This window comes from Stomoxys calcitrans, chromosome 1 (genome assembly GCF_963082655.1).
Source record: "Stomoxys calcitrans chromosome 1, idStoCalc2.1, whole genome shotgun sequence".
Taxonomy (NCBI): Eukaryota; Metazoa; Arthropoda; class Insecta; order Diptera; family Muscidae; genus Stomoxys; species Stomoxys calcitrans.
The window spans coordinates 98,984,276-98,999,925 of record NC_081552.1 but is presented as its reverse complement, the minus strand read 5'-3'; the positions used below and the strand labels follow the sequence as shown (position 1 = coordinate 98,999,925).

The following is a 15,650-nucleotide window of genomic DNA, read 5'->3' as shown; positions in this document are numbered from 1 at the left end:
CTTGACTTCTTGAGCCTATAGAGGGCGCAGTTCTTATCCGATTTGAATGAATTTTTGCACGAAGTATTTTGTTATGATATCCAACAACTGTGCCAAGTATGGTCCAAATCGGTCTATAACCTGATATAGCTGTCATATAAACCGGTCTTGGGTCTTGACTTCTTGAGCCTCTAGAGGGCGCAATTCTTATCCGATTTGCCTGAAATTTTGTACGACGGATCCTCACATGACCATCAACATACGTGTTTATTATGGTCTGAATATAGCTCCCGTATAAATCGATCTTTCTATTTTACTTCTTGAGCCCCCAAAAGGCGCAATTCTTATTCGAATTGACTGACATTTTACACAGGTCTCCAACATATAATTTAATTGTGGTACAAACCGGACCATATCTTGATATCGCTCTAATAGCAAAGGAAATCTTTTCTTATACTTTGCCTAAGAATTTCTTATATTTTGCTCGACAAATGCGATCCATGGTGGAGGGTATATAAGATTCGGCCCGGCCGAACTTAGCACGCTTTTACTTGTTTATTTATAAAAAAAGTTTCAATAAAATTTTTTCTAAAGAGTAAATTTTAATGATTTATTAAGGATTAAAGATTCAGCGAAATGCACTCTAAAGACAGCCTAACCTCGAGAATATTTTTTAAAGCCAAAACTTAAATCAATTTTGCGACATTACATTTTGCATAAACATTTTTAAAGTCTTTATTTTGCTTATCTGTCCCAAAGAATATTTTCCTAAAATTGTTTCTATAGACAAATTTCAATAAATATTTAAAAAGACAACATTTTAACCCATTACGCCTGACCCTCTATTCCGTTATCTGATTTCGATGAAATTTTTCAATTTAGAGAATTTATATTGGCGAAACTATTTTTTTAAATATTTTGAATTATTTTTTTTTATTTCCTAAGCCACTACAACAAAAAAATAATTTTCCCCTTAAAACATGACGGGAAAAGTAGTTTTAACTGGTTTCAGTCGTCCAATTTACGCCAATCCAAATTTCATTACGTTACCTCTTTCCTAACTCGAGCTAGAATTTTTCTAAGGCAGCTCTGTTGTTCGATATTATTCGTCGTTAATGGGTTAATGCAATTTTTTTAAAGACGGAATCGCAATATAATTTTTTTAAGAGATTAAATTTTTGTGATTGTTTTAAAGGAAAATTATGAAAAGTTTCTTTAAGCCCAAAATCTTCATGGAATTTTTTTGCCAATAATTTTTTTTATAAAAATTGTTTCGAAAGACAGACATGTAACAAACACTTTTGATTCTATTGGGTTGCCCAAAAAGTAATTGCGGATTTTTCATATAGTCGGCGTTGACAAATTTTTTCACAGCTTGTGACTCTGTAATTGCATTCTTTCTTCTGTCAGTTATCAGCTGTTACCTTTAGCTTTCTTTAGAAAAAAGTGTAAAAAAAGTATATTTGATTAAAGTTCATTCTAAGTTTTATTAAAAATGCATTGACTTTCTTTTAAAAAATCCGCAATTACTTTTTGAGCAACCAATATATACATTTTCCCTTAATTCTCCTTTTATTATTTTAATTGAAGTTTTATCTTTAGAAAAATTATTATTTAAAAAATTTATTTAAATGAAATATTTAGCTTGTAAATCTGAAAAACATTTCCAAAGAATAATTAGTAGTTTTCGTTTTGTTTCTCTTTTGAGACGAGCTCAATGATCGAAGATTTTTGTAACAGAAAAGGAAAGCCAAAGACCACTACACACACCAACCACTATGGAAGGCGTTTCGTCATTTTGTTAGAGTAACTTATCGGCCATATAAGGTGTATAGGCCTCAATGGTCGTACTTATATCGAATATACCGCGAAAACGTGTCTACTATGTAAGCACGATACAAACCCTAGTGTGACACCATTCACACTAGCTGTTCTTTTCCATCGCATGTATTTTCTTTGTATTGATAGACTTTTTTCTATACGCCTACTTAGCTTCCATGGTATACACATGTCATTTGTGTGCATCTTTGGAAGATGTATTTATGACTTCGAACGGATTCGCTGCTACTTTGAATCCTGTACATTCGAATCTCCAATCATTGAGCTAGTCTCGAAAGAGAAACAAAACGAAAAATTGTGAAATCAAATTATCTTGGCCTTAACAGGCAAAAAACACTTGCAAATAATTTGTAATATTTAATTATACATTATTTAAAAAACATCCGCATGGAAAGGAAAAATGTTAAGTAATCGGAGGCACATAATTTAATTTACATTTCTAATAAAATAATTATATCAAATGCAACCATTTCGTTTTTGTCTTGGAATTCCGTAATTTACAATACAGTATATAAGGCAATTGAAACGGAGCTCATAGTGATTAAGGGACGAAAAGTCTAGTAGAAATTTGCTTTTTTTGTTGGCTTTGACCGTAGATTTGAGCACAGTGAAATATTATTTAAAACATTTCAAAATTTATTTTTTTAATTTTTTGATTTTCTTCCAAGAAAAGCGTTTTACTGAAAAGATTTTGCGACTAATGGTTTCTGTATGTGTTATGCACGAAAAACTAACACGACGAGTCAAATTGCACGTTTACAAAAATTTCGTGTTTCACAGTGAAATACCCATGTTTGTCGTGTTTCCTTTTTTGTAAAACTACAAAATTATCACTGATAACAAAACACTTTTATTAAAATTTGATCCCTAACAATGGGAATGCCACAATCAATGAAATCAGAAAGCCTTTTTGCTTCAAAATATATTATTATTGTAAGACACACCTTAAGTGAGGCAATTTTCGATTTTAAAAATGTGGGTCCCCCCGTCACAATTAAAATCCTGGCTATGTCCCTGCCCACCAACATACGAAGGGGTATACTAATCTAGTCACTCCGTTTGTATTGATCAAGGACACCATAAAGTATATATATTCTTGATCGTCTCGATATTCTGAATCGTACTAGCCATGTCCGTCCGTCTGCCGAAATCACAATAGCTGTCGACCGCATAAAGCTAGCCGCTTAAAATTTTTGTATGCCAATAACCAAACTTCTTTTGACTATTTTATGCCAAAATTATTTAATCCAGCTTTCTTCGCTAAATGGTTATAAAATATTAAGAAAAGGATTTGTTTTGTTGTAGGGGCTAAGGAAACAAAAATTTTTTTTTCCAAAAATTTAAAATTCAGTCAATTTTGTGAGGTGTAAGAAATAACTTCACTTGTTTTAAAATTTATCCATTCCCTGATGAAGACTACCGGTGATAATCGAAATATTGGAAAAATTTACTATAAAACAATTAATAAACAAGTAAAAGCGTGCTATGTTCGGCCGGGCCGAATCTTGTATACCCTCCACCATGGATCGCATTTGTCGACTTCTTTTCCCGGCATCTCTTCTTAGGCAAAAAAGGATATAAGAAAAGAGTTGCTCTGCTATTAAAACGATATCAAGATATGGTCCGGTTCGGACCACAATTAAATTATATGTTGGAGACCTGTGTAAAATTTCAGCCAATTCGTATAAGAATTGCGCCCATTGGGGCTCACGAAGTAAAATAGAGAGAACGATTTATATGGGATCTGTATCGGGCTATAGACCGATTCAGACCATAATAAACACGTTTGTTGATGGTCACGAGAGGATCCATCGTATAAAATTTCAGGCATATCGGATAATAATTGCGACCTCTAGGGGTCAAGAAGTCAAGATCCATAAGCAGGTTAAGTTCGAAGATGGGCTATATCAGACTATATCTTGATATAGCCCCCATATAGACGAACCGCCGATTTAGGGTCCTAGGCCCATAAAAGGCTCATTTATTGTCCGATGTCGCCGAAATTTGGGACAGTAAGTTAGGTTAAGCGCTTCTACGTCCTTATTCAATTTGGCCCAGATCGGTTTAGATTTGAATATAGAGACAGACTTAACGCCCATAGAGACAGACTTAACGCCCTTTTACTTGTTTATTCCACTTCTGGTACGACTTCAACATTTCATATTTGGTACAACTTATCGTATATTTGTCAAGGAATTAATCATTTTGAGCATGTTTTTAATTTTACCTTTCTCCGTTCACTGTAAAAATAAATAAGCTATTTCGTACTTTTTGGTACCAAAATGTATGATTTGTTAGAAAGTCACTTAGTCAGCCAACGTATATTTCTTATTAGAATCTAGGTGTTACATTTCAGAACTCTAGTTCACTCCGCAAAGTAAGTATGAAATTGTATCAAATACGTAAGTTCATTCCGTTTCCATTACATTTTTAAAAATTTTTTTTATCTACACCGTTTATTTCCCAACAACAAATATTTAAGCCAAATTTCGAGGTTCTAGCTCTACCCGTTCGCCCTATGCAAAGTTCACCTATTTCGCACATTTTTATACCCTCCACCAAAGGATGGGGAGTATGCATTTCTTCATTCCGTTTGTATCACCTCAATATATGTGTCTAAGACCTCATAAAGTATATATATTCTTGATTGTCATGATAATTTAAGTCGATCTAGCCATGTCCGTCCGTCTGCCGAAAGCACGCTAACTTTCGAAGGAGTAAAGCTAGGCTCTTGAAATTTTGCACAAATAAAGGGTGATTTTTTTGAGGTTAGGATTTTCATGCATTAGTATTTGACAGATCACGTGGGATTTCAGACATGGTGTCAAAGAGAAAGATGCTCAGTATGCTTTGACATTTCATCATGAATAGACTTACTAACGAGCAACGCTTGCAAATCATTGAATTTTATTACCAAAATCAGTGTTCGGTTCGAAATGTGTTCATTCACCGTTCAGCGATGAGGCTCATTTCTGGTTGAATGGCTACGTAAATAAGCAAAATTGCCGCATTTGGAGTGAAGAGCAACCAGAAGTCGTTCAAGAACTGCCCATGCATCCCGAAAAATGCACTGTTTGGTGTGGTTTGTACGCTGGTGGAATCATTGGACCGTATTTTTTCAAAGATGCTGTTGGACGCAACGTTACGGTGAATGAACACATTTCGAACCGAACACTGATTTTGGTAATAAAATTCAATGATTTCCAAGCGTTGCTCGTTAGTAAGTCTATTCATGATGAAATGTCAAAGCATACTGAGCATCTTTCTCTTTGACACCATGTCTGAAATCCCACGTGATCTGTCAAATACTAATGCATGAAAATCCTAACCTCAAAAAAATCACCCTTTACTTCTTATTAGTGCGGGTCAGTTGGGATTGTAACTGGGCCATATCGGCCCATATTTTGATATAGCGGCCATATAAACAGATCTGGGGTCTTGACTTCTTGAGCTTCTAGAGGGCGCAATTCTTATCCGATTTGGCTAATATTTTGCATGTGGTGTTTTGGTATCACTTCCAACTGTGCCAAGTATGGCCTTAATCGGTTGATAGCCCGATATAGCTGTCATATAAACCAACCTTGGGTCTTGACTTCTTGAGCTTTAAGAGGGCGCACTTCTTGTCCGATTTGGCTGGAATTTATCATGAAGAGTTACGATATGACTCCCAATAAATGTGGCAAATATGGTTCAAATCACTCCATAACCTGATATAGCTCCCATATAAACCGATCTCCCGATTTGACTTCATGAGCACCTGGAAGCCGCAATTTTTATCCGATTTGGCTGAAATTTTGCACATAGTGTTCTCAACAACTGTGCCAAGTACGGTCCAAGTCCGTCAATAACCAGATTTAGCTTCCATATTTTAGCAGAATTCATGGTGGTGGGTTCCCAAGACTCGGCCCGGCCGAACTTAGCACGCTTTTACTTGCTATACCTACAACCATAGGATGGGGGCATACTAATCTAGTCATTCCATTTGTAACACCTCGACATATTGATCTAGGACCCCGTAAACGATATATATTCGAGATCTTCTCGAAATTCTGATTCGAACTAGCCATGTTCGTCCGTCCGTCTGACGAAATCACGATAGCGATCGAACGCGTAAGGCTAGCCACTTTAAATTTTGCACAGGTACTTGCTATTGATGTAGGCGGTCGGGGATTGCCAATGGACCATATCGGTTCGGATTTAGATATAGCTCTCGTACAAACCGATCTCGCGATTTGACTTCTTGAGCCCCTGGAAGAGGCAATTTTCATCCAATTTGACTGAAATTTTGTTCTGTTATAACTCCCAACAACTGTGCTTAGTACGGTTCAAATCGGTCAAGAACATGATATAGCTCCCATATAAATAGATCTCCCGATCTGACTTCTTGAGCCCCTCGAAAAGACAATTTCATCACATTTGGCTGAAATTTTGGACATGGTGTTCTGGTATATCTCCCAACTACAGTGCTAAGTACTGTCCAAATCAATCTATAACCTGATACAGCTCCCGTATAAGGTGATCTCCTGATTTTTCTTCTTGAGCCCCTGGAAGTCGCAATTTTTGTCCGATTTGGTTGAAATTTTGTTGTTATTACTCTCAACAAGTTTGCTAGGTGCGGTTCAAATCGGTCTATATCCGGATATGCTTTGCATTGCTTTGATTGGCTATGACAGTACATTTGTTCCACTCGCCGAACGTAAAATAGCGTTCCAAGCGCATCGATCTTCTGTGCTCATTCTAAAATCTCTGACACCAAGTTTCGAGCTGTCTGCCACCACTTGATCTTTACATCGGGCTTTTTGGTACCACCACGCAAACCGGGAAGTAATGCCTTCAAAAGATTTATTTGCTGAAGCTTCTTCATCCATTCTGACAACATGACATAGCCAACGCAGCCGTTGTATTTTGATACGTGTAACCATGCTATCGTCGTCATACAGCTCGTAGTTCATACGACGCCTATATTCTTCATTCACACAAACTGGTACATATATTGTATTTTACGAAGAATCTTTCGCTGAAATACAGCCTCATCTGTTTTCACAAGTACCCATACCTCAGAACTCTTCGTCTGTCGAGAGGTGGCGTTATATCCTCCACCATAGGATGGGGGTATACTAATTTCGCCATTCTGTTTGTAATACCTCGAAATATGCGTCTGAGACCCCATAAAGCATACATATTCTTGATCGTCATGTCATTTTAAGTCGATCTAGCCATGTCCGTCCGTCTGTCCGTCCAGCCGTCTGTCTGTCGAAACCACGCTAACTTCCGAAGGAGTAAAGCTAGCCGCTTGAAATTTTGCACAAATACTTTTTATTAGTGTAGGTCGGCTGGCATTGTAAATGGGACAAATCGATTTTGATATAGCTGCCATATAAACAGATCTTGGGTCTTGACTTCTTGGGTCTCTACAGTGCGCAATTCTCGTTCGACTGTGCAAAGTATGATTCAAATCGGTTTATAATCTGGTATAGCTGTCATATAAACCGATCTTGGACCTTGATTTCTTGAGCCAATAGAGCACGCAATTCTCATCCGATTTGGCTGAAATTTTGCATGAGGTGTTTTGTTGTGACTTCCAATAATTGTGCCAAATATGGCCTAAATCGGTATAGAACCTGATATAGCTGCCATATCAACCGTTCTGGGATCTTGACTTCTAGAGTCTCTACAGGGCGAAATTCTTATCCGATTTGGCAGAAATTTTGTACAACGGTTTCTCTCGCGATCTTCAACATACGTTTTTAATATGATCTGAATCGATCAATAGCTTTATACAGCTCCCATATAAACCTATATCCCGATTTTGCTCCTTGAGCCCTTACAAGGCACAATTCTTATCCGAATGAACTGAAATATTACACAATGACTTTTACAATGTTTAGCATTCATTTATGGTCCGAATCAGACTATAACTTGATGAGATACCGCGCATAGAACTCTACAAATGCGATCCATGGTGGAGGGTATATAAGATTCGGCCCGGCCGAATTTAGCACGCTCTTACTTGTTTCTAACCTGCTTACTTAATTCAAAGTAGGATCTGTTTGCCAGAATTATTCTTCGCTTTATCTCAAAACTGGTGTCATTCGTTTCGGTTATGGCGGTGCCGAGGCAGATAAAGTTGATGACAATCTCAAAGTTGTGGGTCCAAACTTTCTCAATTTTCTTTATCTGATCGGTTTTACAAGGCGTTTATGGAGTTGAAACCATCCCTTACGTCTTATCTCCATTTACTGGCAGACCGGCCTATGATGTCGATGTCGTCGGCAAACGCGAGTAGCATGTATTCTCTTGTGATTAGTGTGCCATATCTATTCACATCTTTCTCTCGTATAATCTTCTCCAGCAGGATATTAAAGAGATCACACAACCTATCGAGTGATCTCCTCGTTTGAAATCTCGTTTGGTATTGAATGGTTCGGAGAGATGCTTTCCTATTTTTACTGAGGCACGCGTATCAGCAAGTGTCATACTGCAGAGTCTTTTTAATTTTAATTAACATGTACTGGAATCAGTCGGCGCGAGCTAATGTTAGCGGAGAAATCGAAATCTCAAAATGAGTCAGGCAGCGGGGTAGGCGAAAATATTGGCATTAAACTAAACGGCCAGTTTAAAAATACATAAGCTATGCAGACGATGTCATACTACTAGACGGTAACATATCCGGACTACAAAAGCTAATAGAATAACTTGCACGAGCAAGTGAGACATATGGACTAAAGATAGATTTAAAAGAGACAAAATACATGGTCGTTAGTAAAAACATTTCGAGGGGGCTAACACAACTTATTATCTTAAATTTCAGCAAAATCGGATAATAAATGAGGCTTTTATGGGCCTAAGACCCTAAATCGGCGGATCCGTCTATATGGGGACTATATCAAGATATAGCCTAGTATAGCCCATCTTCGAACTTACCCTGCTTATGAACAATAAAAGAATCTGTGCAATGTATCAGGTCAATAACTCTATTTTTAAAGACTGTAGCGTGATTTCAACAGACAGATGGACGGACATGGCTAGATCGTCGACGATCGAGAATATATATACTTTAAAAAGTCGGAAATGGATATTTCGATGTGTTGCAAGCGGAATGACAAAATGAATACCACCATCTTTCGGTGGTGGGTATAAAAAGTGTTAAAAAGCCACGACATTGCTATGAATGGTCTGTACTATTATATGGAGCCGAAATTTGAAAAAATGCGATATCAAGAAGTTGGAGACCTTCGAAATGTGAATATTCCGCCAGGTACTGAAAATACCGTGGACGGCAAAAGTTTTAAATGACAAAGTACTAAGAAGGGTGGATACAGCCGACAACTAATCTTTAGAATAAACAAATAAAAGTGTGCTTAGTTCGCCTGGGCGAATCTTGGGAACCCACCGCCATGGATTCTGCTAAAAATTTATACAAAATAAATTCAGCTGAATTGCGTTATTTTATTCTACATACCAAATTTCTGTCAAACTAGCAAAAATTAAAGCTTCTAGGAACCCAACAAGGATAATATTGGAGCTATATTAGGTTATAAACCGATTCGGACTGTACTTAGCAAATTTGTTGGAAGTCATAACAGAACACTTTCTGCAAAGTTTAAGCCAAACCGGACAGAAATTAGGGCTTCCAGGGGCTGAAGGAGTCAAAACGGGAGATCGGTTTATACGGCAGCTATATCAGGTTGTAGACCGATTTGAACCGAATTTGGCACAGTTGTTGGAAATCATAACAGAACACCGAAATTTTGACCAAATCGAATAAAAATTAAGGCTTGTAAAGGCTCAGGAAGTCAAATCGGTTTATTTGGGAGCTATATCAGGTTATACGCCGATTTTGACTGTAATTGACAAAGTTGTAGGAAGTCATAACAGAACACTAAATGCAAAATTTCAGCCAAATCGGAAAAAAATTGAGGCTTGTAAGTGCTTAAGAAGTCAAATCGGGAGATCGGTTTATATGAGAGCTATATCAGATTACAGACCTATTCGGACCGTACTTAGCACAGTCATTGAAAGTTATAACAGAACACTACATGTAAAATTTCAGCCAAATCGGACAAAAATTGCGGCTTCCAGGTACTCAAGAAGTCAAATCGGGAGATCGGTTTGTAAGGGAGCTATATCTAAATCTATCTATGGCCCATTTGCAATCCCCAACAACCTAGATCAATATTAAGTATTTGTGCAAAATTTCAAGCGGCTAGCCTTATGCGTTCGACCGCTGTCGTGATTTCGACAGAAGGATATACGGGCGGATATGGCTAAATCGGTTCATGTTGTCGAGACGATCAAGAATATATATGCTTTATGGGGTCCTAGTACGCCGCCATTCGATGTTGGTGGGTATTAAAATGGATATCTGGGGAATACACCTCGTGAAAATAACTATAGATAATTAATATTAAACCATCATTCTTACAATCGGCTCCATTGATCTCCTTTTTTGTAACTCTTAGGGTTATTAAACAATCTGTATCATATTTTGAGCAAGTATGTTCAAACTTTAATAACTACGGTTGACAAATGACAACATTATTACAAATGATCAAAAATCTGACGAACATATATATGGCAGCTTTATCTAAATCTGGACCGATTTCGAGCAAACTTCTCAGATATTGTTGTTGTCGTCGAGGAAAGCGGTGTAAGAAATTTTAGCAAGATTGGTCAATAAATGCGCTTGCAGTGGCTCTTGAAGTGAAAATCGGGCAATATACATATATGACAGCTATATCTAAATCTGGGCCGATTCCTATGGAATTTACCAGTAATATTAACAAATGATCATTTTATTGCATTAATTCTGCAAATTGCACGAACATATATATGTGAGCTATATAGAGCCTTCAAAAATTGAGATATTGAGCTGAAATTAAGCACAGATACTTCTTTTTGATGCACGCTGGTTAAGTTCTTGAACGGGCCAAAGCGGACCGTATTTCGATATAGCTGCTATATAGACCGATTTTCCGATAAAGGGTCTAATGCCCATAAAAACTTTATTTTTCATCGAATTTTGCTGAAATTTGAAACAGTGAGCAGTTTAAGGCTTCCCGATAACTGACTCAAATATGGTTCACGTCGGACTACATATAGATATAGCTACAATATAGACCGTTCTCCCAAAAAAGGGTCTGAAGGCCTATTACCTGATTTCGCTGAAATTTGCAACAGTGGGTTAGTTTAAGCCTCCCACATCTGCCCTACATATGGTTCAGATCGGACTATATTTAGATATAGCTGTCATATAGACCAATCTCCCGATAAAGGGTCTAAAGGCCAAATAAGCTTCATTTATTATCCGATTTTGCTGAAATTTGAAACAGTGAGTAGGTTAAGACCTCCCAACATCCGATCTAAATATGGTTTTGATCGGACTATATTTAGATATAGCTGCCATATAGACCGATCTGCCGATAAGGGGACTGAAGCCTATAAAAGCTTAATTTATAACCCGACTAGCTGACCCGGGCCCGCTTCGCTGCGCCTTCTTTTACTTTATGTGGAACAAAAGTTTCCTTGGAATACTTATTTTCGACAATTAAAGATCTTTTAGTGAAATACCATGATAACTAGATTAACAGTTAAACAATATAAGTGCCTTTATCAGAATCCCATATGAATCTCTTTAAGACCGAAATTGTCTTGGTGCGCAAATACGTCCTATTTGGGGGTTGGTGGGACGACCGCTAGAAAGTTGGCCCCTAATGTTGATATCAGATACATGGTCTACTCCCACATACCTTTAATTTGAACCCCATATTTCCATAGTCTGCAAACATGACCGGCTTGGGAGGTGTTTTGGGTGATGGGCGGCCACTCACTGCGTTGGCCTTGAAAATATATACCGGATTCGTGTTCCACCTTAAAAATCCTCTTATTTGAGCCTCATATTGCAATAGTCAGGAAATACTTATAATTGGGTGTGGCGTTGTGGGGGTGGCGTGGCCCGTAGATCCTTTCCCGAATATTGATATCAAATTCGTTCTTTACTCCCAAAGACCGTTCATTTGAGCCCCATATTGCTATGGTCGTAAATTATTCCCCTTTGGGGGATGATTTGGTGGGAGGCGGCCCCCAAACACTTGGTCCCATATTTGGATATAAGATTCGTATTCTACATTCAAACACCTTTCATTTAAGCCCCATATTCCCATGGTCAGCAAATAAGTCCTGTTTGGGGGGTGTTTTGGGAAAGGGGTGGACCCCCAGAAACGTGGTACCACATTTGGATATCATATACGTATTCTATTCGCAACTACCTTTCATTTGAGACTCATATTGCTATGATCGGTAAATATGTCCGATTAAGGGGTGTTTTGGGGCTTAGGGTGGTCCCCCTAGCACTTGGTCCAACCATTGGATATCAGATACGTTTTCTTATTCTAAATACCTTTCATTTGAGTCCCATATTGTCGTGATTGGTCTAAATATATGTTTGGTAGGTTTTAGGGTGGGGCAGCCCCCCTAGGTACCCCATCCGAAATTTGGATACCAAATTTTTATTTTTAGGGTACTTTATGAGAGCACACAAAATTTCACTTAAATGGCACCACCCATATCCGAGATCTTTACCCTCCACCATGGGATGGGGAGGGTATAAAATTGCCCGTGTCCGTCCGTCAGTCCGTCCGACCGTCCGTCCGTCTGCCTGTCGAAACAACGCTAACTTCCGAAGGAGTAAAGCTAGCCGCTTGAAATTTTGCACAGATACTTCTTATTAGTCTAATATCAGAGCAAATCTTTTCTTATATCCTTTTTTTGCCTAAGAAGAGATGCCGCGAAAAGAACTCGACAAATGCGACCCATGGTGGAGGGTATATAAGATTCGGCCCGGCCGAACTTAGCACGCTTTTACATGTTATATACAAGATTGCGCTGAAATTTGAAACAGTGAGTTTTTCTGAGCCTCACGATATCCGACCTTAATATGGTTCAGATCGGTTTATAATTGGATGTATATATAAGGCCACTCAATGTCCGTCCCGAATTTGGGTGCTTAAGTTATCCAATTTTCACCGGATTGTGACGAAATGGAGTTGGTGAATATCCACAGTTCGGCCCGACCGAACTTAATGCCTTTTTAGTTGCTTCCAATTTCAATAGGCTTTGTCTCTACGCCAAAAATATTTATGTGTCAAATTTGAAGACGATTGGATGCAAATTGCGAGTTGTAGTTTCTACAGAAATTAACATGGACAGACGGACATAGCTAATCGAATCAGAAAGTGATTCTGAATCGATCGGTATGCTTATAATTGTGTCTATCTCTGTTCCTTCTGGGTTTTAGCAACCAATGCACTTATAATACCCTGTACCACAGTAGTTGTGTAGGGTATAAATAAAAATATTTTTATTTTATATCATCTTTTTTAGAAAGTCCATGCTCAAGCAACAGCTTCACCAAGAGCAATGATGACCTTGGCAATGGTATTGGCCAGTATGTTTCCACCAAAAAATACACCTATGGCATGGCATTCATCGCTCAATTGGCAGCCCATACCTATATTCTCCGAGCCTTTAGACCAAGATTCTGTAAGACCGAAATGAAGTATGTAATGAAATAAAAAAAAAATATAATGTTATGAATATTTTAGTTACTTTTAGTGCGAACGCCTTGTCCTCGTTATTTCGAGGCTCGTCAAGAAGTTTTGAATTTACCAGAGGTTAAGCTGGAGCATACACGGCACAAAGAGCTTTTTAGGAATTTATCAGCTCTTACTGGTCTCAATATCACCGAAGCAGAGCATATAAATTCCTTATATATAACTTTAGAAGCCGAGCGTGACTTTGGATTGCCTTTGCCAGAGTGGACCAAAGAATATTTTCCCGAAAAAATGCGTTTTATGGCCGAAATGAGTTACATCTACAATGCCTATACTAGTGAAATGCAAAAAATCAAGGGAGGGCCGTTTCTGAAGAAAATGTTTGACGAAATGGAAAAGAAACGCAACAATGCCCTGAGCCCCAGTGACAGGAAAATGTTTATATATACTGGTCATGATTGGACTGTGGGCAGTATTCTGTCCGCTTTAAAGGTATGGGAAAGACAAATGCCTCTTTTCTCCGTCATGACCATAATAGAGTTTCATAAATCCAAGGGCACCAATGAATACTATGTGGAGGTAAGAATGAATAAATATACATATCTCTTAAAATTTTAATATGTATATATATGTTGCCTTAGATATTTTTGCGAAACGATGAAAAGGGCTGCCTGCATCAATTGAGAGTTCCCCATTGTCATCGGAAATGCCCTCTGGATAGGCTTATAAAATTGAGCGCTGATGTGCTACCCAATGAATCATATGAGGAACGTTGTACGCCGAAAAATGAAGAATTTGTGGAGCCCCCACCCAGATTAATTGATCAATAAATCTCCATGGCAAGGAAATGTAGAAAATGAATGTCTTACATTCGTGACAGAGAGCGAATAGACGTACCATACATGCATACGTATTAAGTAGTTCTTTAATTCTTGTCAACAAACAGTCTTGACCAGTTTTATGGTTTAAAGCCAGTGAGTCATTGTAGTCTGAAGAAAATTGTAAAATACTACTACAACAACAATACAATGAAACCATTTTTAAAAACCTATTTTTCACTTTTTTTAACTTTCCGGCGATATCTGCTTAATGATGCTGAGGTTTTTTTTAGAGGATCGGTCCAGATTTGGATATTGCTTCCATACAGACCGAACTCTCGATTTAAGATTTTAGGCCCATAAAAGGCGCACTTATTGTCTGAAGCCGCCGAAATTTGGGACAGTGAGTTAAGTTAAGTTAAGATCCTCGACATCTTTCTGCAATATGGCCTAGATCGGTCCAGATTTGGATATTGCTGCCATATAGACCGATCCCTCGGTTTAAGGTGTTGGGTCCATAAAGGAGCATTTATTGTCTGATTTCGCCGAAATTTGGGACAGAGAGTTGTGTTAGGCCCTTCAACATTCTTCATCTAGTTGGCCCAGATTTAGATGTAGTTGCCATATATACCGATCTCTCGATTAAAGGTTTTGGACACATAAAAGGCGCATTAATTGTCCGATTTCGAAATTCGGCCCGGTTCAGATTTGGATATAGCTGCCATATAGACCGATATCTCGATTTAAAGTATTGGCCCGATAAAAGGCACATTCTTAATCCGATTTTACTTAAACTTTACAACAAAATATAAATTTTGCCCATGAACAGGGAACAGGGGTAAACTTCTCACATATCAATGAGTGCAGTCCGAATTAAGTTTAAGCTCAATAAGGGGCGTCCTTTTTATAGCCGAGTACGAACGGCGAACCTCACAAATGTTGCCAGCATTAGGAGGGGAAAACGACCTCTGAAAATTTTTTCTGATGGTCTCGCCAGGATTCGAACCCAGGCGTTCAGCATCATAGGCGGACACGCTAACCTATGCGCTACGGTGGCAGTGATTTATGTTAGACCTTTCCACATCCGTGTCGTATATATTCAGATCGCTCTATATTTGGATATGGCGACCAAAAAGACCAATATTTTGTTATTGAACAATTGAACAATGACTTGTACTTATTAGACCACTCAATGTTGGTAACGAGTTTGGTCCAAATCGGACACAATTTCAATACAGCTGCTATGGGGGCATAAACTATGCATTTTTCACCGGATTATGACAAAAGGTGGTTTACATATATACCCGAGGTGTTGGTATCCAAAGTTCGGTATGGCCGAACTTTACGCCTTTTTACTTGTTATGTGTAGTTCTTCATGCAATCGCTTGTTATACGCACCACCATAAGATGGGGGTATACTAATATAGTCATTATGATTGCAACGCTTCGAAATATTTGTCTA

At 38.1% G+C, this 15,650-nt stretch overlaps 1 protein-coding gene across 1 annotated transcript in view; it reads left to right on the top strand.

The window, feature by feature from the left end:
• Positions 1-14,200, top strand: part of LOC106095263 (prostatic acid phosphatase) — a 64,185-nt gene extending 49,985 nt beyond the window's left edge. The window contains exons 4-6 of the mRNA XM_059366234.1: positions 13,201-13,359; positions 13,422-13,949; positions 14,012-14,200. Of these exons, the coding sequence (XP_059222217.1) occupies positions 13,201-13,359; positions 13,422-13,949; positions 14,012-14,200 (876 nt within the window). The remainder of the gene's footprint in view (positions 1-13,200; positions 13,360-13,421; positions 13,950-14,011) is intronic.
• The last annotated feature ends 1,450 nt before the right edge of the window (positions 14,201-15,650 follow it).